Source organism: Macaca mulatta, chromosome 5, assembly GCF_049350105.2.
Source record: "Macaca mulatta isolate MMU2019108-1 chromosome 5, T2T-MMU8v2.0, whole genome shotgun sequence".
NCBI classification, from domain to species: domain Eukaryota; kingdom Metazoa; phylum Chordata; class Mammalia; order Primates; family Cercopithecidae; genus Macaca; species Macaca mulatta.
The window spans coordinates 136,921,730-136,942,779 of record NC_133410.1 but is presented as its reverse complement, the minus strand read 5'-3'; the positions used below and the strand labels follow the sequence as shown (position 1 = coordinate 136,942,779).

Genomic DNA, 21,050 nt, shown 5'->3' with positions numbered 1-21,050 from the left:
TCACTGCAAGCTCCGCCTCCCGGGTCTACGCCATTCTCCTGCCTCAGCCTCCCGAGTAGCTGGGACTACAGGCGCCCGCCACCTCGCCCGGCTAGTTTTTTGTATTTTTTAGTAGAGACGGGGTTTCACTGTGTTAGCCAGGATGGTCTCGATCTCCTGACCTCGTGATCCGCCCGTCTCGGCCTCCCAAAGTGCTGGGATTACAGGCTTGAGCCACCGCGCCCGGCCATATGCTTTTTCTTCTGTCTGAAAGTCCCTTTCCTGAATCTTTTGTATACCCAATGCAACAGTTACCATAGCCTTCCTTTAATACCCAGCACAGATGTTACCTTTCTCCGGAATGTGAAGCATTCCTTGAACACCTTTGTGCTGTGTCTGTATTTTCTCCATTTATTGTTTCATTTATTAAATTAAAATTTATTTTCTTACATATCATCCCATAGATGCCAACAGTAAGTCTCATTGCTTTCCAGAAAGCAACTACCACAATTGCATCGAATACTAGTGCCTACCATACATAATGTCTGGGAAAAAATATATCCTTATCAAAGGAATGCTAAACTTAACTGAATTGTGTTAATACTGTTTTCCTTATACCAAAAATATATACAATCTGGTCAGGTGCAATGGCTCCCATCTGTAATCCCAGCACTTTGGGAGGCCAAGCCAGGTAGATCACCTGAGGTCAGGAGTTTGAGACCAGCCTGTCCAACATGGTGAAATCCCATCTCTACTAAAAATACAAAAATTAACCAGGCATGGTAGCAGGCACCTGTAATCCCAGCTACTCAGGAGGCTGAGGCAGGAGAATTGCTTGAACCCGGCAGGCGGAGGTTGCAGTGAGCTGAGATCACACCATTGCACTCCGGCCTGGGGAACAAGAACGAGACTTCATCTCAAAAAAAAAAAAAAAAAATATATATATATATATATATATGCATATATATATGCATGTATATACATAGAGAGAGAGAGATACAATCCTAGAGATAAAAACATGAACATATACTGAAAAATGTGTTAAATCCAGTACCTTTGTGAAAGACATTTTCAAAGATCTAGGAGCAGTAACAACCCAGAAAGAGTAAGCTTCCTATCACTTAGATTATGGTCTATAAATTCCATTTCCCACTAATTAGTTCTCCTCAAAGAAATAACATCTGGAGTACAGAATGTATAATCTGAGCCTGGGAAATCTTGAGCAATAAAGTAGCAGAAAAGCAATAAAGTAGTTTTTAAAATACTAGCATAAATCAAAGGACAAAGGAGTAAATCTTAGAGGTTCACCAGTCAAAAATAAAACAATTTGACCACTAAAAACAATGACCAAAATGGATTAAACACATCGAATAAATAAGCTCCATGAGTTCATAATGATACTTTAAAACTTAATCACATTTAGAGTTTCCTAGGGCACTAACTCATTATTTTGAAAACCAATAAACTGAATAAAAAGAAAGAAGCAAGCATTTATCCTTCCTTGTCTGTAAAAGTTGAATTTCAGGGTAACCAAAGAGTTGATGAAAGAACATCCTTCATAAGAAAATTTTACGTAAGGATTGCAGAAGAAATGATGGAATTAGAAGTTAACCATTTTGCAATTCTACTGACAGAGGAAATCTAGGGAATATTCATCAATAGCTGCTAAAACCATTTGGTAAAAGATTGGAGCGAAACTTGTTAATGAAAGGATCAGGCTGACAACACCTGAGTCAAATCATGAATCACAGCATCAGTAAAAGTGGGAGTGACAGACATACTATGATGTTATAGGAAATAGACAAGTCTTCCTAAGACATATTCTTGCTACTAGGAAAAAAACAATGCCAAAACTTGAATATACTCAATCCTCTATATCTAAATCCTTGGTACTTACACTTCATTAGTAATACATGGGATAAAGGATATACTAAATGATATGAAGAAGATACAGTCAGGTAAATATAGATCATAAGAAATCCTACCAGTTTCTTCAACAAATTAACCAGTTTCTTCAACAAATCATTGTCATGGAAAAACAAGGGAAGAGAAATAATTAGAGATTAAGATTGACTTAATGGTGTTATCAGTCAATTGCAATGTTTGCATCTTGTTTCGTCCTAGTTCAATCAAACAATTTGAAAAATACATTTCAGACAATTAGGGACAACTAAACATATACTGCGTAGTAGATTATATTAAAAATTATTGCTAATTTTGTTAGGTGAAATAATGGTGCTATAAAAATTTACATACATACTTGTTTTGTAAGTCCTAGTCAGTTTGCAATATATAGTGAAGTATTTCCAGAAGAAATGATATGACTTTGAGATTCAATATAGAATACCAGAAATAGATTGGGAGGCAAGGTACAGATTAAAAAAGAATGTCAACCTATTAACAATTGTTGAAATTAGGTGAGATGGATACATGAGGATTTCGTTAAACAATTCTCCCTATTGTTATTTGTACCGGAACATTTCCAAAATCAAAAGCTAACTTTTATTTGTTTTATACTTATTTTATTCCAGGTGCTCAGGGTGAATTTTGCCCACCAATAAGAGTAGGTACATTAATTTTGTAAGATTAACATCTATAGAGTACGTTGGTTATCTCAAAAGAAACATTTTACAAAATTTTTATAGACTATCATATACCAATTTATAATATTTTGACATAAAATTATCAAATATTAGTTCATTACAAGAACATAAAATATTCATAGTAAATATTAAAATATTATTATTGGAAATATATTAGGAAACAAGAACATATTAACATTTTTTGTCAACTACAAGCATAGCATAATATATGAATATCATCTATATATTATAACTTCCTTTTAATCAAAAGCATAGGCCATCTCTTGTACATGAATAGTCATAATAGCATTTTTCATAATAGCCAAAACTAGAAACAATCCAAATATCCATAAAATGTTGAATGGACAAAAAAATGTAGTATGCTCATTCTATGAAATAATACTTAGCAATAAAAGAAAGGTACTGATACATGCAATGACATAGATGAATCTCAAAAATACTTTGTTAAGTGAAAGATTCCAAGTATATAACTATGTATCATATGATTCCATTTATATAAAATTTCTGAAAAGTGCAAAACCATAGTGAAAGAAAGATAACTAGTTGCCTCAGGCTGAAGGTGAATGTTGGGATTGACTGCAAATGTGCATGAGGAACTCTTTAGTATGATGGAATTGTTCTAAAACTGGATTGTGGTGCTGGTATACAATTTTATACATTTACTGAAATTCAAATGATACACTTAAAAAGGGTTAAAGCAGTAATTTTCAAGGTATGGTCCCAAATAGAACTATTGGCATGACCTGGGAACTTGTTAGAAATGTATATTCTCATATCCCACCTACCTTACTGATTCAGAAAGTTGATACAGAGTCCTTTAATCTGTTTCAACGAGCTTCCCAGGTGAACCTTACACATGCTAAATGTAAAAACCACTGAACTCAGGGGTGTGCTAACTATTCTACTATCTAAGGTTTTCCAAATTTTATCACTACCAAATCAGATCATTGCACAGCTTCATACCTGAACCATATGAGCCTTGTTTACAGTCTCCACTGCCTTTATAAAAATAAAACTCAATATTATGCTGTTAGTGTTTAGTGAAGGTCAAAAATTAAAAATGCTACATGAGAACTGGCACCTCAGGTTTTTTATAAATAAAAATGCCTCTAAAGCAGAACTCAGCAAACTTTTCCTACAAATGTCACATAGTAAATATTTTTTGCTTTTTAAGACGTAAGGTCTCTGTTGAAACAGCTCAGCTCTGCCTTTGTAGCATAAAAACAGCAAGAGGCCATATGTAAATGACCAGCGTTATCACATTGGCCCATAGCAGGCTAGTTTCAGTCAATAGGCCATAATTTGCCAGCCACTGAACTATAGCAGTCAGATAGATATGAATCCAAATCCTGGATTTATACTTTGCTAGCAAAAAAAAGAAAAAAAATCATAACTGTATTTTGTGTATTCAATAAAGTACAGAAAAACACGAGCATATTAAAATATATATATATAGGCAGTATAAAAGAGGATCCAATCAAGCTTCTAGATGAGAAAAGGACGACAGCTGAGATTTTAAAACATACACATACACACGCACGCACACATACACACGCATGCGCGCACACACACACACACTGGATGGATTAAAAATAGACTCTGTAGAAGAAAAGGCTAATGAACTTGAAGAGAGGAATAAAAGTTACTTAAAACAAAAACAGAGTAAAAGGTCTGAAAAACAACAACAACATAACGGAGCATTAATGAAGTATGGGACAACTTCAAGTGCCCTAATATAAATTATACATGTAATTGGAGTCTTGAGAGAAAGAGAAAAAAGAACAGGAAAACATTATTAATCTTTTTTTTTTTTTTTTAAGACAGAGTCTCACTGTCAACCAGGCTGGAATGCAGTGGTACAATCTTGGCTCACTGCAACCTCTACCTCCCGGATTCAAGTGATTGTCGTGCCTCAGCCTTCCGAGTACCTGGGATTATAGGTGCGCGCCACCACACCCAGCGAATTTTTGTATTTTTAGTAGAGATGGGGTTTCACCATGTTGGCCAGGCTGGTCTCGAACTCCTGACCTCAGGTGATCCATCTGCCTTGGCCTCCCAAAGTGCTGGGATTACAGGCATAAGCTCCCACACCCAGTCTATTAATTTTTTAATTAAAATTTTAAATTTAAAGGAACAGCTGAACACTTTCCAAATTTGATTAAAAATGTAAAAACACACATATTTTAAAAACTCAGTGAGTTCAAGCACAAGAAACATGAAAAGTACACCAAAGCAATAGTAATTAAGGTGCTTAAAATGGGTGACAAAGATTAAAAGCAACCAGAATCAACAGAAACTGAACCGAAAACAGAAAGGCAACCTCAACAACAGAAAAAAAAGAAACTGAAAAAAAAATCAGCCAAACCTTAAGAACCCGTGGGACAACAAAAGGTCTAGGAGAGAAGAAGTGCAGGTCTAAAAATTTTTTTAAGGAAATAATAGTTGAAAACTTCCCAAATTTGTCTAAAGTCAAACCTACAGATTTAAGAAACAGACAATCCTATCCAGGATAAACCCAAAGAACTCCATACCAAGGCACATCACACTCTACTTGCTATAAACTTAAGATGAAAAAAATAAAAATCTTGAAGGTAGCTAGAGATGCATTACTTGTAGGGAAACAATTTGAATGACAACAAAATTTTATACGAAAAACCACGGAGGACAGAAAGAAGTGGTACAACAGTTTTGAATCACTAACAGAAAAGAACTGTCAGTCCAGAATTCTTTATCCAGTGAAAATATCCTTGGCAATAAGGTGAAATAAAGACATTCTCAGAAGAAAGAAAACTATAAATCATAGCCAACTGAACTGCTCTAAAAGAACCACTAACCTGAGTATTTCAGACAGAAGAAAATGGTAACAGAAGGAAACCTGAAACATCACGAATAGAGGAACAGCAAGATAAATGGTAAAGGTCTGGATAAATATAATAGACTATTCTCCTTTTAAGTTATTTAAAACATGCTTGAAAGTAAAAAATAAAACATTGGTGGGCTTTTTAACATATGAAGATACATAAGACAATCATTACATAAAGAAATTTCAGCTGAGTGTGGTGATTCATGCCTATAATCCCAGCACTTTGGGAGACTGAGGTAGGAGAATCTCTTGAGGTCAGGAGTACTAGACCAATCTGGGCAACGTAGCAAGATCCTGTCTCCACAAAAAAATAAAAAAATTAGTTGGGCTTTGTGGCATGCACCTGTAGTCCTACCTACTTGGGAGGCTGAGGTGGTAGGATTACTTGAACCCAGCAGCTTGAGGCTGCAGTGAGCCGTGAGTGCACCACTGCACTCCAGCCTTGGCAACAGAGTGAGACCCTCTCTCTTGGGGTGGGGCCGGTGAGGAGAGAAAGGAAAAAAAAATCTCTATGGGGGTATGGGGGTTAGGTTTCTACATTCTTATTGAAATGGTAAAATATTGATTAGAAATAAACTGAAAAGTATGTGTTTAGAAATCCCTAGAGCAATCACTAAAAACAATTATACAAAAAAAAGATATATATGTCCAAATTCACAGTACATAAATTAAAATGTAATAGAAAAAGTTACAAATAACACAAAGAATGCAGAAAATGGGCAATAGAAGCAAAAAAAAAAAAAAAAAAAAGAAAAGGAATAATAAAAAGGTTGACCTAAATCCAAACATACCAATAATTACATTAGTCTAAACAAACCAATTAAAAGACATATTGTCAGACTGAATAAAAAACATGACCTAACTATATGCTATCTATAATAAACTGACTTCATATATAATGATATAGGTAGGTTAAAAGTAAAAAGTTGGCAAAAGATACATCACATACCATGAGAGAGAAATGAAAGAAAGCTGGAATGGCTATATTAAAATCAGACAAACTAAATTTCAAAGCAAACAAGGACACATACATGAATGAAAGGGCCAATTCACCAAGATGACACAATATACCAATGGGTATAAGGTGAACTAACAAAAGAGCTAAATAAATGAAGCAAAACCCAATAGAACTGAAATAGGAAATAAACAAGTCTGCAATTATAGGTGGTGACTTCGACACTCCTCTCTAAGATAGAACCAGTAGACAAAAAAATCAGCAAAGATATAGAACTCATCAACACCATTAACCAACTGAACTGAACAGACAATATGGAACATTCTACTCAAAAATATATAATAAACATTCTTCTCAGATGTATATGGTACATTCACCAAGACAGACTATATTGTGGGTGATAAAATTAGCAAATTAATTAAACAAATTTGAAATTAACAAATTAACTTTAAATTTTAAAATAATGTAAAGTATGTTATCTGGCTATAATAGAATTAAACTATATATCAATAAGATTAATAACAGAGGGATAACTGAAAAAGTTCTAATCACTTGGAAATTACACCGAATACGCTCCTAAATAATACATAAAGAAGAAGTCTCAAAAGAATTTAGAAAATGTTTTGAAAGCATAAAAATTAATAAAATACAACATATCAAAATTTGTGGAATGCAGCTAAAGCAGTGCTTAAACAAAAATATATAGAATTAAGGGCTGTGCTCAGTGGCTCATGCCTGTAATCCTAGCACTTTGGGAAGCCGAAGTGGGTGGATCATTTGAGGCCAGGAGTTCGAGACCAGCCTGGCCAACGTGGTGCAACCCGGTCTCCACTAAAAATACAAAAATTAGCCGAGTGTGGTGGCACAGACCTGTAATCCCAGCTGCTCAGGAGGCTGAGGCAGGAGAATCGCTTGAACCCAGGAGGCAGAGGTTGCAGTGAGCGAGGTTGTACCACTGTACTCCAGCCTGGGTGACAGGGCGAGACTCCAAGACTCTGTCTTAAAAAATATATATAGATAAATATAGAGAGCGAGAGAATATTAAATGCTTATATCCGAAAAGAAACTCTCAAATCAGTAATTTAAACTTCTCCCTTAAAAATGAGATTTCAAACAAATAGATTTCAGGAAGATATCCAAATTTTAAAAATTAAACAAAAACACTTCTAAATAGTTGATGTATCAAAAAACTAAAAAGAAATTAGAAAATATATAGAACTGAATGAAAATCAAAATGCAATAACACATAAAATACTGCTTAGGGGGAAATTTGTAGTACTAAATGGTTATAATAGGAAAGAAAAATGTGTCAAATAAATGATCTAAGCTTCCACTGAAACTAAAAAAGCAGGAACAAAATAAGAAAAAAGGAAATAATAAAGAGCAAAAATTAATAAAACTGGAATAAAAATAAAGTAAATCAATGAAAATAAAACTTAAAAAAATTAAACTGATGAACCTCTAGCTAGATCGATCAAGACAAAAAAGACACAAATTTATAAAGAGTAGGAATGAAAGAAGAGATATCTCTACAGAACCTACGAACAGTAAAAGGAGAAAAAGAGCATATTATAAATTCCAGGAAACGAACAAATCCAATAGGTACAAGAGCTCACCTGAGAAAAAAGACTTACTTAGTCTTATGTTTCTTAAAGAAATAAATGTGTAGCTTAAAACATTCCAATAGTTCCAGGCCCAGATGGCATCTGGGCCTGGATGGCATCACTGGGGAATGCTAACAATGTGTAAGAAATAAACAATTGTAGACAAACTCTTCCAAAATACAAAAGAAGGAACACTTACCAACTCATTTTATGACACTCATTTTATAACACCTCTAACACTAAAATCAGACAAATATAATCCAAGACAATGAAAAAAAAAAAACAATATTCCTCATGAATATAGTACAAAAGGCTTCAAAAATATAAGCAACCTGAGTCTAACAATATATAAAAGGATAATATAATAACTAGGATTATATAAAAGTATAATATAATAACTAAATGAGGCTTATCCTGAGAATCCAAGACTAGTTCAACATTTGAAAACCAATCAATGTACTTTACAACACAAACAGACTAATTAAGACAAGCCATATGACATGAGCCACCGCACCTGGCCCAAAAGATACTCTTAAAAAATGAAAATATAAGCCCCAGGTTCTGAGAAGACATGTGCAAATTACCTATGTACATCTGTAATAAAGGACTTGTATCCAGAGTAAAGAACTCTCAAAGCTCAGTAACAAAAACAACTCAATAAAAGAAATGTCCAAAGATTTGTGCAGGCACTTTGCCAAGCATGAACTGATGGCAAATCAGCACATGAAAAGATACGCAACAGCATCAGTCACAATGAGATACTACTATTAGATGGCAAAAAAAAATTTTTTTTAACTAACAATACTAAATGCTGGTGATGATGTAGAGCAAATGGAACCCTCATATATTGTTGGTAAGAATATAAAATGGCACAGCTATTTTGGAAAAGTTGGACAGTTTCTTAAAAAGTTATACTTACTGTATGATCCAACAGTGCCACTCAAAAGCATTTACCCAAGTGAAATGAAAACACATATTCACATAAAAACTTGTAAACAAATACTCATAGCAGCTCAATTCATAATCACCAAAAACAGAAAAACAACCTATATGCCTTCAACTAATAAGTGGATAAACTGTTTACATCCATGCAATGGAATGCTACTTGTCAGTAAAAAGGTAATACAAACAACACACAAAAGCATGAATAAATCTGAAAGGCACTATGCTAAATGAAAGGAGCCAGACTCAAAAGGCTATATTTTATATGATTCCACTTATATGATATTCTAGAAATGGCAAAACTATAGGAATAGAAAATAGAAAACAAGCTGCCAAAAACTTGGCCTGGGTTGAATACAAAGAGTCATGGAAAAATCCTCAGGGAGTAATGAAAATGTTCAGTAACTTGACTAGGTGGTGTTTACATGACTGTATTCATCTGTCAAAGTTCCCAAAATGATGTACATAAATGGTGTGAAACTTACTGAATGTAAACTACATCTCAATTTTTCAAAAATTATGACCCACAAAGCTCAGGCAACGAAAGCAAAAATAAACAAATGGATTGTACCAAATGAAAAAGTTTCTTCTGCACAGCAAAGGAAACAGTCAACAGAGCGAAGAGACAACCTACAGAATAAGAAAAATACTGCAAACCACATATCTGATTAGGAGTTATATCCAAAATATATAAGTAACTCAAACAACTCAATAGCAAGAATGCAAATAATCCAATTAAAACATGGTCAAAAGACCTGATTAGAGATCTCTCCAAAGAAGACATAAGAAGGTCAACATGTATATGAAAAGGTGCACTGGTGTAGCCATTGCGGAAAACAGTATGGAGATTTGTAAAGAAATTAAAAGTAGAATTACCATATGACCCAACAATCCCTCTTCTGGGTATATACCCAAAGGAAATGAAATCATCACCATAGAAAGATATCTATCTGCACTCACATGTTCACTGCCACATTATTCACAATAGCCAAGATATAAGATATGGGAACAACTAAAGTATGTGTCCACTTATGATAAACAGAGAAATGGTGATGTGTGTGTATGTATATGTGTGTGTGTGTATATATATGTGTGTATATATATGCATATATGTGTATATATACGTATATGTGTATATATGTATATGTGTGTGTATATGTGTATATATGTATATATATGTGTGTGTATATATATGTGTATATATATAGAGAGAGAATAGAATAGAATTAAACCTTTAAAAAAAGGAGATCCTGCCATTTGCTACAATATGGATGAAACTGGAGGACATTATGCTAAATAAAATAAGTCAAACACAGAAAGAAAAATACTTCATAATGTCGCTTATACATAGAATCTTTAAAAAAAAGTATATAGACATAGATAATAAAACAGTGGTTACCAAGGGTGGGATGAGGGTCAAAAAATACCAAGTTGTAGATATGTAGGATAAATAAGTCTAGAGATCTAATGTACAACCTGAGGGCAACAGCTAATAATATTATATTATACTTGGTATTTTTGCTAAGAGAGACTTTAGGTGCTCTTGCCACAAAAAAAGGTAACTATGTGAGATAATATGTTCATTTGCTTGACTATTGTAACCATTACACTATATATATATATCAAAACATCATGTTGTACACCTTAAATATATATAATTTTTAAGAGGAAACAAAAAATATAACTGGATATTTGTAGGGTGGTCAGAATGAAAGGAGGGAGACAGGCTAGGAGTTTATTACAATTAACCAAGGAGAAAATGATGGTGACTTTTACAGGGTGATAGAGATGGAGAAAGTGAGAAGTGGTTAGATTCTAGATACATTTTTAAATATATATAACTTTCCCATAAATAAGATATGGAATTTAAAAAACAAACAGATCAAAAATGACACAGAAATGTTTTGACCTGTGCAACTGGAAAAATGGAGGTAATATTTACAGAGATGTGGAAGTCTAGGAGGAAAAGTCCTTGGAGAGGGGTGGGAATTCAGAACTTAGATTTTGGACATACGAAATTTAACATGCTTATAAAATATACAAGTAGAACTGTTAACCATACAGTTGAATATATGTCTGAAATACAGGATGAAGGTCTGGTCTATACATATTAATTTGATACTCATTAGTATAATAATGCTCTTTAAAACCCATGAGACTTGATGCTATTACACGAGACGTTAATGAGGATTCAAAAGAGGAGAAATTTGAGGACTGGGTCCTAAAGCATCCAAATTTTAGAGGTTAGGGAAACAGCGAAGAACTAGCAAAAAAGACTCCATGAGGCAGAAGGAGAATAAGTGAATAAGTGTTCAGGAAGTAAAAATATGTTTCAGGACAGAGCGATTAATTTGATTTAATGCTGACGTCAGGTAAGATAAGGACTGATTTGACCCCTCTTATATATAGAGATTCCTGGTGATATTATCAGTATCTGGTTTGGGATGTGGAGGACAGAGGCCTGTTTGGAGCAGGCATAGGGAATAAATAGGAACATAGATACTGAAGACAGTGAAAATAAACTCCTTCTTTATGCCTTAAATTCTATATTGTAATGGCAATACCAACTCTTTTCTATTAGGATCATTCTTTTATATGATTTCCCATCCTTTACTTTCTAATATTTCCATATGTTATGACATATAACTAGCATAGAGTGAATTTTTTAAGCCCAATTAATTTTAAGATTAAAATTATCTTTTAATTTGAACATTAATCTATTCAACATTTCCTGTCATAGCAATATATTGGGTCAAATTCTATCTTTTTTAAATTTTTGCTTTATTTTTATACTTTTCTGTTCATATATTTAAAAACTAGAGATTACAGCACACAAATAAAAATTAATAGATTTATATATAAATTTTAAAATACAGTTGATACACACTCATACCAACCAACTAGACCAATACATAAATTCCAGATGCTAGCAAACACATATGCAGACCTTCCAGATGGGATTCCCCCACCCTCAGGAGTAAATTAATATATTAAATTTTTATATTAATAATTCTCCTTGCTTATATTCATGGCTCCTATGTGCTATGCATATATCCATGAATTTTATACTTTATGTAATAGCATTACATTGAATGAACTTCTTTGTTCTAGCTTATTTTATACATCCTATTTTTTTATTTTTTATTTTTGTTATTTTTTCCTATATTTTTAGATTAACATATTTTGTCACGTATAACGTTAGTTCTTTCATTTTCCACTGCTGCCTATTTTTCCTATGTATGAATACACCACATCTTATAATACATTCTACTATAACTGTGCATTTTTTAGTTTTCAATTGCTTTTTTCTATTATGAACAATGATACTGCAAATATTCTCTTGGTAAACATCTGCAACAGTATGCCCAGGCTGTTCTCAAACTCCTGGGCTCAAGTGATCCTCCTGCCTTGGCCTCCCAAAGTGTTGGGATTTTAGGCATGAGTCACAACGGCCTGCCACAGTATCTCTTGAAATGAAACTGCTAGGTTATAATATGGTGTATCACTATGGTTTTAATTGGAAAACCTCAATAAAAATAGCAGCTTTTCATATTTATTGGCCATTTGGTCTTCCCAAATATGAAACTGATGTTCATGTTTCATTTACTACTTTTTCTGTTAATGTTTGCCATTTTTCACATTAATTTTTAAGGTTTTAGATTTCTATGATATTAATTCTTTGTTAATGTCATGCAATGCCAAATTTATCTCCTTATTTGCTATTTGTATGCTTTCTATGATGTGCAAAGGAACATACATTCTCAATTTTAAAGTATTCAAATTTAACAAGACAAAAAATCCAGCAATTTAACTGAACATCCCTAGTGGGACACACAAAGAACCTTAAAGAAAGCTTTAAAGTATGAAGTTTTTAAAAGTTTAAAGTTTAAAGAACTCTAAAAGAAGTTACCTTTCAGTATTTATAATATTGTTATTTAATGTTATTGTTATTCTGGAACTATTATATCATAGGATTAGCAAATAAATAATTATGTTACTGTGGTTAGGAAGAAAGATTTTTTATATGTAAGTAAAAAGCAATACAACTACAAAATCAAAGAAGTTAAAATTAAAACCTATAATCTTAAATTTAGACAGAAAATATCAACATGAATACATAATATATTTTTCTCTTTAAAAAATTTCCTAGCTCTTTCTATTCAAAAGGCCTAGAAACAAGGACCAACTCAGCAGCAGGTCTGGTACTGACAAAGCTCAACCTTGTGTGGGGGCTCAACCTTGTGTGGGGTGGGAAACATTAAAGTTAACAGTCCAACTCCATTATTACTGAGCAAGAAAATGAAAGGTGGCTTTAGAGCTAACAGTCAATAAACTGATAACTGGCACAGGTATCAATAATAATAATAACTATAATAGAGTGAAACCCATCTCATGTATTTATGAGTTCACAGTGATCATTTAAAAACAAACAAACAAAAACTTCATTAGTCACCAGCGAAGAATGTTAAGGAACCAGCTAGTACTTTGAAACTAGTAAACAAAAGCAAATAATTCAGCACTGACTCAGTTTCCTGTAAGAACTCTATCTCAGAATAAATAAATATTCTGAGGAAAGTTCTCTTTATAAAAGTATTCTACCTATTAAGGTAAGATGTAATGATTAAAAATAGAATCATCACTATTTTGCAACCCCTAGTAAAATAAAAGCTTCACTCACTGATCATCAATGACCGCTAACATTACAAAAAGAGACAATACAGCATTATGTATCTCCTAATAGTATTCAATACTACATATGACATATGCTTACAGAGATTTGAGTCTTAATCTAATCAAGCCTCTATGCTGAACTAACAGTCATAGATAACTCAGGACTAGAAAACAGGTTAAATGAAACCATGGGGATATAATCAGCAAAATTCAGAATGTGAGAAATTCTACAGGACAAACAACCCAGTTTCTTAAATACCAAATTGCAAGGACCAATAAATTATAAGGCAAAAAACAGTAGAAACCTGTAGACTAAAAAAGACATATCAATCTATTGCAATCTATTTGAAGAAACTGGAAAAAAAAAAGTGATGAATGAGGAAATTTGAACACTAACTAGATATTTCACATTAAGGAATTACTGTTAATTTTAGAAATAAAGTCCTGCTAATTTATGTGTTAAAAGATACAGCCCTTATCTTTTTAAAGACACATACAGAAATATTTAGGGATAAAAAAATATGAATCATATGATTGAGAATTTGTTTCAAAATAATCCAGAGGGAGGTATAGGAGTGACTGGAGTCAAGACAAAACAAAATTGGGTATGAGTGATTAAGTATAACAGGAAAATGGGAGTTTTATTATAAAATTCACTCTATCTTTGTATATGTGTGACTTTTTTTTTTCTTTTTTTTTTTTTTTGAGACGGAGTCTCGCTGTCGCCCAGGCTGGAGTGCAGTGGCCGGATCTCAGCTCACTGCAAGCTCCGCCTCCCGGGTTCACGCCATTCTCCTGCCTCAGCCTCCCCAGCGCCTGGGACTACAGGCGCTGCCACCTCGCCCGGCTAGTGGGTTTTTTTTTTGTTTTTTTGTTTTTTTTTTTTGTATTTTTAGTAGAGACGGGGTTTCAGCGTGTTAGCCAGGATGGTCTCGATCTCCTGACCTCGTGATCCGCCCGTCTCGGCCTCCCAAAGTGCTGGGATTACAGGCTTGAGCCACCGTGCCCGGCCATGTGTGACTTTTTATAAATCTTTTTTTTTAACCACCTTCGGGAAAAGACTATAACGAAATCAGTTATACTTGTCTGAAATGTCAGATTCAATTTATGGATCTCCCAATGTATTTATTTACACTGTCACACACAGCTAAGACTTTAAAACAAAAGAATGACTCTATTGCATTCTTAGGATCAGTGAGTCGGTGAAAAATTTTATTTTTGGAAGAGAAACATTCCCAGCAATCTTAAAATCACATCAGATACATAAAGAACCAACAAATTCTGCCTACTTCTAAGTAAGCCTCTGGCTTTGAGCATAACCTGGTGTGATCATAGAAGTTCACAAAAGGATAAAAGTTGAGTTTTAAAATTCTAGCATTTTACCATTTACCTAATGATTTTCCACAAAGAAAGAAAAAAAAAGGAGTAATTTTTAAAAACAATTCAGAACTGCTTTAATACTATTCAGACACTTACACAAAAGCAGATTTACATACCTTGCCTGGACTGTGAAGGTGCTACAGGAACTTCTTGGTTTGGCTCAAAAGGAAGTTCAGGTGTTAGGTTTTCAAACTGCTCTTTACTAATGAGATTTAGCTTCTTAAAGTTCTCAACTTCTTGCTGAAGTAGAATGGAGGAATATAATTACTAAACTGGCTAACAGAGTAACCAACAGACAATAATTGATAGCAACCTCAAAAAAATGAACTTCTAAAACAGGGATTAATCACAATGGAGTGAAAAAGATGCTCTAATAAAGAATCTAGCATTAAACTTAATAACAACATTCAGAATCTAAGAAGCATATAAAACCCTAAAATATTATGATGATTTTGTAATTAAAAAACACGAGCACACAAACTAATCATTAATTATTTGTTGAGCATGTACATACAAGACTACCAGGTATTACAGAAGTTACAAAGTAATCTAATACAGGTTCCCTACCATTAAGGAATTTATATGTTAGATGAAAAGGAAGAAATGAACACATAAAAATGAATAATATTAGGCAGTGCGTGAAAAGCGATATTGGTATAAAAATTAAGATCATCAGGAAGCCATCACAGAAGAGATGGGACAAAAGCAGCTCTTGAAGGATGAGAATTTAGAGAAAGGGAGAAGCATTCTAAATAGGTAATGTGAGCAAAGATAAGACGCTTAGAAAAAGCAATGTGTTTATTAGAAAGTAATTACGTGAATGAGAATATCTGTGTAGAACCAGTGGCAAAGAGGCCTGATGCGGAAGTCGGAGAAAGCTACTAGAAGACCTTTAATACTGGGTCAAGAAGATTTCACTTTGTTTTATAATAATGGATGCATGTGATAAAGATAAATCTGGATGGCCCTGGATAGCTGCAGCGAAGAGACTCAGTAGGTTTGAGTTGTTAGCTCAAAGGAAGTATAGACCCCTCTCTGACTCTGTTGTTAGCTCAAAGGAAGAATAGACCCCACTCTGACTCTGGGGTTCTGGAGGCTTCCCCTTTGTAATTATTATTACATAGTCACTTAGGTGTTTCCATCCCTGCCCTACAAATGTGTGGAGCGTTACAGAGGGTAGAGGTCATTCTCTACTGGAAGTTCACTTTGCCACAGGTGCATAAAGACCCTCTATGTCTGGCCTAAACTGTAAGAGAAAAAAGGAGTTTGAGGGACTGCTTACACTCTACTATTTCTTCTAAGTTTTTCCCAATAAAACCCTATATCACATCTATGCCACACGGTACTAATGGGTACATTAATCTTTACAGGGCAACATCCAAAGAGGGTTTAAGCAAGTAAAAAACATAACAAAGAATTTGTCAGATTGAAGCAAATTTAAAATAGGAAGCAAATTAAATATCATTACAAGTAGTAGCTTGCTCTTAATAACAAAAGAATCTTTTCCTTCTGTCTTCAAAGATGAAGTCACTTGTCAGCTCAAACCATTTATTAAATCCCAGTGTTAGCCTTTTAGATTATGATCTTTTTATCACTAAAGTATCTTTAATTATGTCAAAATGTATATTTATCAACATTTCTTCCTCAAAAGTTTTCAATAAGCTCTTCAGGCTAAATCAGAATCATTGCTCACTCCTCTTGTCCCTTATCTTGCTACAGAGCTTGCTATTAGCAACTCCCAATTCTGTAAATAATTATTGTATGTTTACTACATGCCAGAGATAAATAACACAATTCTACCCTGATGGAAACACAAGTTGTATATGTTTTAGTTTAGTTTTTATTTTTAACTAATTCATTAATGTATTACACACACACACACATACATGAGAAGTGTACAAATCATAAGTATACATCTCAATGAATAATCAAAGGTAAACAGACTTAAGTAATCACCATTCAGGTAAAGCAATTACTAGCACCCTAGAAGCTTCCTTTTCATGTCCCTTCTGGTCAGGATCTCCTCTTTCTCCCCCCAGATAGCTCATACACTGACTTCAATACAATAGGTGTTTTGCATGTTTCTGAACTTTATAAAAATTGAATTATACCGTATGGTTTCTTTCATGCAAAATTATGTTTAGGAGATTGATCCATGTACATGCGTGTAATCACAGTTTGTGGCTCTACAGCAGAGGTCAGCAAACTACAGGCCCAAAGGCTAAAGTCTGTTTTTATAAATGGCTGTTTTAGAACATAACCACACCCATTTGTTTACATATTGCCTATGACTACTTCATTGCTACAACTGCAGAGTTAGGTGGATAACGTATGACCACTGACAACGTATGACCCACAAAGTCTAAGGTATTTACTATACAGCTCTGTACAGAAAATGTCTGTCTACCCTTACTCTATTCTACCATATGAATACACTGCAATTTTTAAAGAAATCCATTCTGCTATTGATGAGCATTTGGGTCCTTTCTCAGATTACAGCTATTACAAATGAATTCCTATAAATACGTTTTTACAAAAACTTCTTTTGGTGAACAGGAACACAAATTTTTGTTGGATATTTACTTAGGAGTGGAATTGCTGAATTGAGCAGGTTTTTATTTAGCCTTAGTAGAAAATGCCAGTTTTTCACAGTGGTTGTACCTATTTATTTCCCCATTAGCAGTATATTAAAGTTCCTGTTGATCTACTTCTGCACCAATGCTTGGTATTTTCAGTCTCAAAATTTAGCCATTTGAACAAGAATGAACCCTAATGTAAACCATAAACTTTTAGTGAGAATGATGCATCTAGGTAGGTTCATCAATTGCAACAAATGTACCACTGTGGTACAGGAGGTTGACAATACCGGAGGCTATGCTTGTGTAGGGGAAGAAGATCTATGGAAGATCTATCTTCTGCTCAATTTTGCAATGAATATAAAACTGTTCTAAGAAATGTGTGATTCCATCATGTAACATTCTCAAAATGACAAAATTATAGAGATGAAGAACAGATTCGTGGTTGCCAGGGGTTAGGGATAGTGGAGGTGAGGCAGGTGAGTGAGACTCTAAAGACTCTAAACTTTAGAGAGCACAGGGAGAATTTTGTGGTAATAATACAGTTCAGTGTCTTGACTGTGCTGGTAGTTATACGAATCTACAGGTGATAAAATGGCACAAAACTATACACATACATTTGTGATAAGAAATGTCTATTTTCTGGTTTTAATATTATACAATGTATTTCCTTTTTTTCCCCCCGCCTAGAGACAGAGTCTTGCTCTGTTGCCCAGACTGGAACACAGCGGTACGACCACAGCTCACTGTAGCCTTGAACTCCTGTGCCCAGTTGATCTTTCTGCCTCAACCTGTAGCTGGCACTACAGGTGCATGCCACCATGACAGGCTATTTTTTTTTTTTTTAATTTTTTTTTTAAGAGATGGAGTCTCACTATGTTGCCCACACTGGTCTCGAACTCCTGGCCTCAAGCAATCCACCCGCCTCAGCCTCCAGAACAGCTGGAATTACAGGCATGAGCCACCTTGCCCAGCATTGTGCTATAGTTATATAAGATGTATATATAGTTATACAAGATGTGATATTTGAAGGGAAGTGAGGGTATACAGTACCTCTGTGTACAATTTTTGCAACTTCCTGTGAATCTATAAATATCTCAAAATAAAAATTCAGAAAAAGTTTTTAATGTAGTCATCCTGGTAGGTATACGTGTTATCTCACTGTAGCTTTAATTTGCATCTCTCTGATTACTAATAAGGCTGAAAACCTTGAGTATATTTGCTGATTTGGATAGCTTCCTTTGTTGAGGTGACTATTCAATACTATTGCTCATTTTTCTATAGGGTTGTCTTTCTCTTATTGATTTGTAAGAGTTCTTTATAAAATGTTGTAAATACCTTTTGACACTTTTTAACTTGCCTTTTTATTCTCTTATAGTATCTTGATGAAAAGAAGTCCTTTAATGTAGTACAATTTATCAATCACTTCCTTCACTGTGTTTCCTGTTCAATAAATCTTCCCCAATCAAATATTACTGAGTTATTATTTCTATAAGTTTTATTATTTTGTGTTTCACATTCAGAACTATAATCCAATTGGAATTGACTTTTCTAAACTGCATCCACATTTTCTATAACCTTACTGATTTTTTGGTTCTGATTGCTCCATCTTACACCTTTCTTTATAAAATCTCCCACTATGATTATGAATGCACCTATTTGCCTGTAAATTTTATGTATTTTGAAGCTACATTATTAGAGGCACACAAATTTAGAACTATCATATCTTCTGAGGCAATGAAACTTGTCATGATTATAAAACATCCATCTTTATATCTTGAGTAAGTTTTGCCTTAAAAACCTACTTTGCCTGGTACAGTAAATAGAGTTACACCAGCTTTGTTGTGTTTATTGCCAATATTTATCTAAATATACACACATATTTACCCTTCCCATTGCTCTTCATTTCTTCCTGCATCTCCAAGCTTCTTTCTGGAATCATTTTCCTCTGCCTGAAAAATTCCCTTTAGTATTTTCTTTAAAGCAGATCTGCTGAAAATAAATTTTCATAGTTTTCATGTCTCTGATAATATCTCTATTTTACCTTCATTTTTATACAGGTTTATTTAGAGCTTTATTTTACACCTCATAAATTCACCTATTTAAGCGTACAATTCAATTATTTGTTTACCTTTATTCTTGAACACTATTTTCCCTTACAGGCACTGTAACTACATCATCCCTTTGTTCCCTCACCTCCATTATTTCTACTGAGAAGTTAGCTGTAAGTCTTACTATTAATGCTTGTAAAGTAATCTGTCCTTTTTATCCAGCTTTTATTTGTTTTCAGTTGTTTTATATGGATGGTCTCGATGAGGTTTTCTTTGTATTTATCTTCTTTGAAGTTTTTAGGACTAGAATCTGTCCTTTGGTGTCTTTCATCAGTTTTGGAAAATTCTTACCCATAATCTCTTCAAATATAACTTATGCTTTATTCTCTCTCCTCCCCCTTTGGAGGATTCAAAGATATGTGTTGGACTATGTCTCTTACACCCTTTTCTGTATTTTCCATCTTTTTGCTCAATGCTTCACTCTAGATTTTTCTTTTGATCCATCTTCTAGTTTAATAATTATCTTTTCACTGTCCTGATCTACTATTAAGCCTACCCATTGCACTTATCATATTTTGCAGTTCTAAAATTTCCACTTGATTATTTTTTAAAGTTTCTGGCTCTATACTGAAATTCTCCATCTTATCTTTTATTTTTTAACTTACTAAAAATAAAGTCTGCTTGATAACTCTATTTTCTGGATCACTAGGGGTCTGTTTCTATTTCCTGTTGTTTCTTTTGTTTTTTTCTATCATATCATATTGTCTTCTGATATTCCTGATTATTTTTTGATGACCAGACATTATTACTAAAAGTTTGAGGCCTAGGATGGAACTGGCAGATGCGTCTGAGGGAAATGAAGACCCAAATGTCAGCCTTATTTCTCTAGGTTTCCTTCTCTTTCCAGACCTTTTTTTATTTTAAGCTTCAAGCCTTTTATTCCATTTTGGTAGGTTTGTATAAAAATACTCTCTTTAGGAAAATAAACAGCAGCTGCCCTCACTATGGAGGCTTGGATTCCCTGGAGCTGAAGGTTTCTCAAAGCTGAGATCCGCAGATCAGCTCATCACAGAAACCATGGGCACCTCCTGAGCTGTGCGGTTCAGGAGGGGGCGGCAAAATGGCCTGGTCCAATCACCTGCTGCTGCTGGCCGTGGGGCTGGAGAGTTAGTGCTCTAGGTGGGTAAAGTGGCACCTTCTGTCAGGGGGTAGGGTTGGGTGGATCACAGGAAGAGGGTAATGGAGAGTGTGGCAGTGATCTGGAAGGGGTTAGGGCTCCAGAGGACCTCTAAGGATCTACAAAGTCTCTAGGCTGCCAGGATTCCTCCGGCACAAATGGGAAACATTTTGTCTCTGATTTAGTGCAAATTGTGCTAGAGAGGCCAGCTCTTGAGAAACAGTGGGCAGCTTTGGTGGCCCCAAGCTG

General features: G+C 34.2%; 1 protein-coding gene across 17 annotated transcripts in view; it reads right to left on the bottom strand.

Annotated features, from left to right (window-relative positions):
* The window catches only part of LARP1B (La ribonucleoprotein 1B), a 153,818-nt gene that overhangs the window by 38,440 nt on the left and 94,328 nt on the right, over positions 1–21,050 (bottom strand). For 15 of the 17 annotated variants that reach the window (XR_001444971.3, XR_003729779.2, XR_013417293.1 and 12 more), the window contains one exon: positions 15,114–15,237. The exons of the other annotated variants lie outside the window; for them this stretch is intronic. Coding sequence is in view for 11 of the 15 variants with exons in the window: in XM_015139202.3 (XP_014994688.2) it covers positions 15,114–15,237 (124 nt within the window). In the remaining 4 variants the exon portion in view is untranslated. The remainder of the gene's footprint in view (positions 1–15,113; positions 15,238–21,050) is intronic. 17 annotated transcript variants of the gene reach the window in all.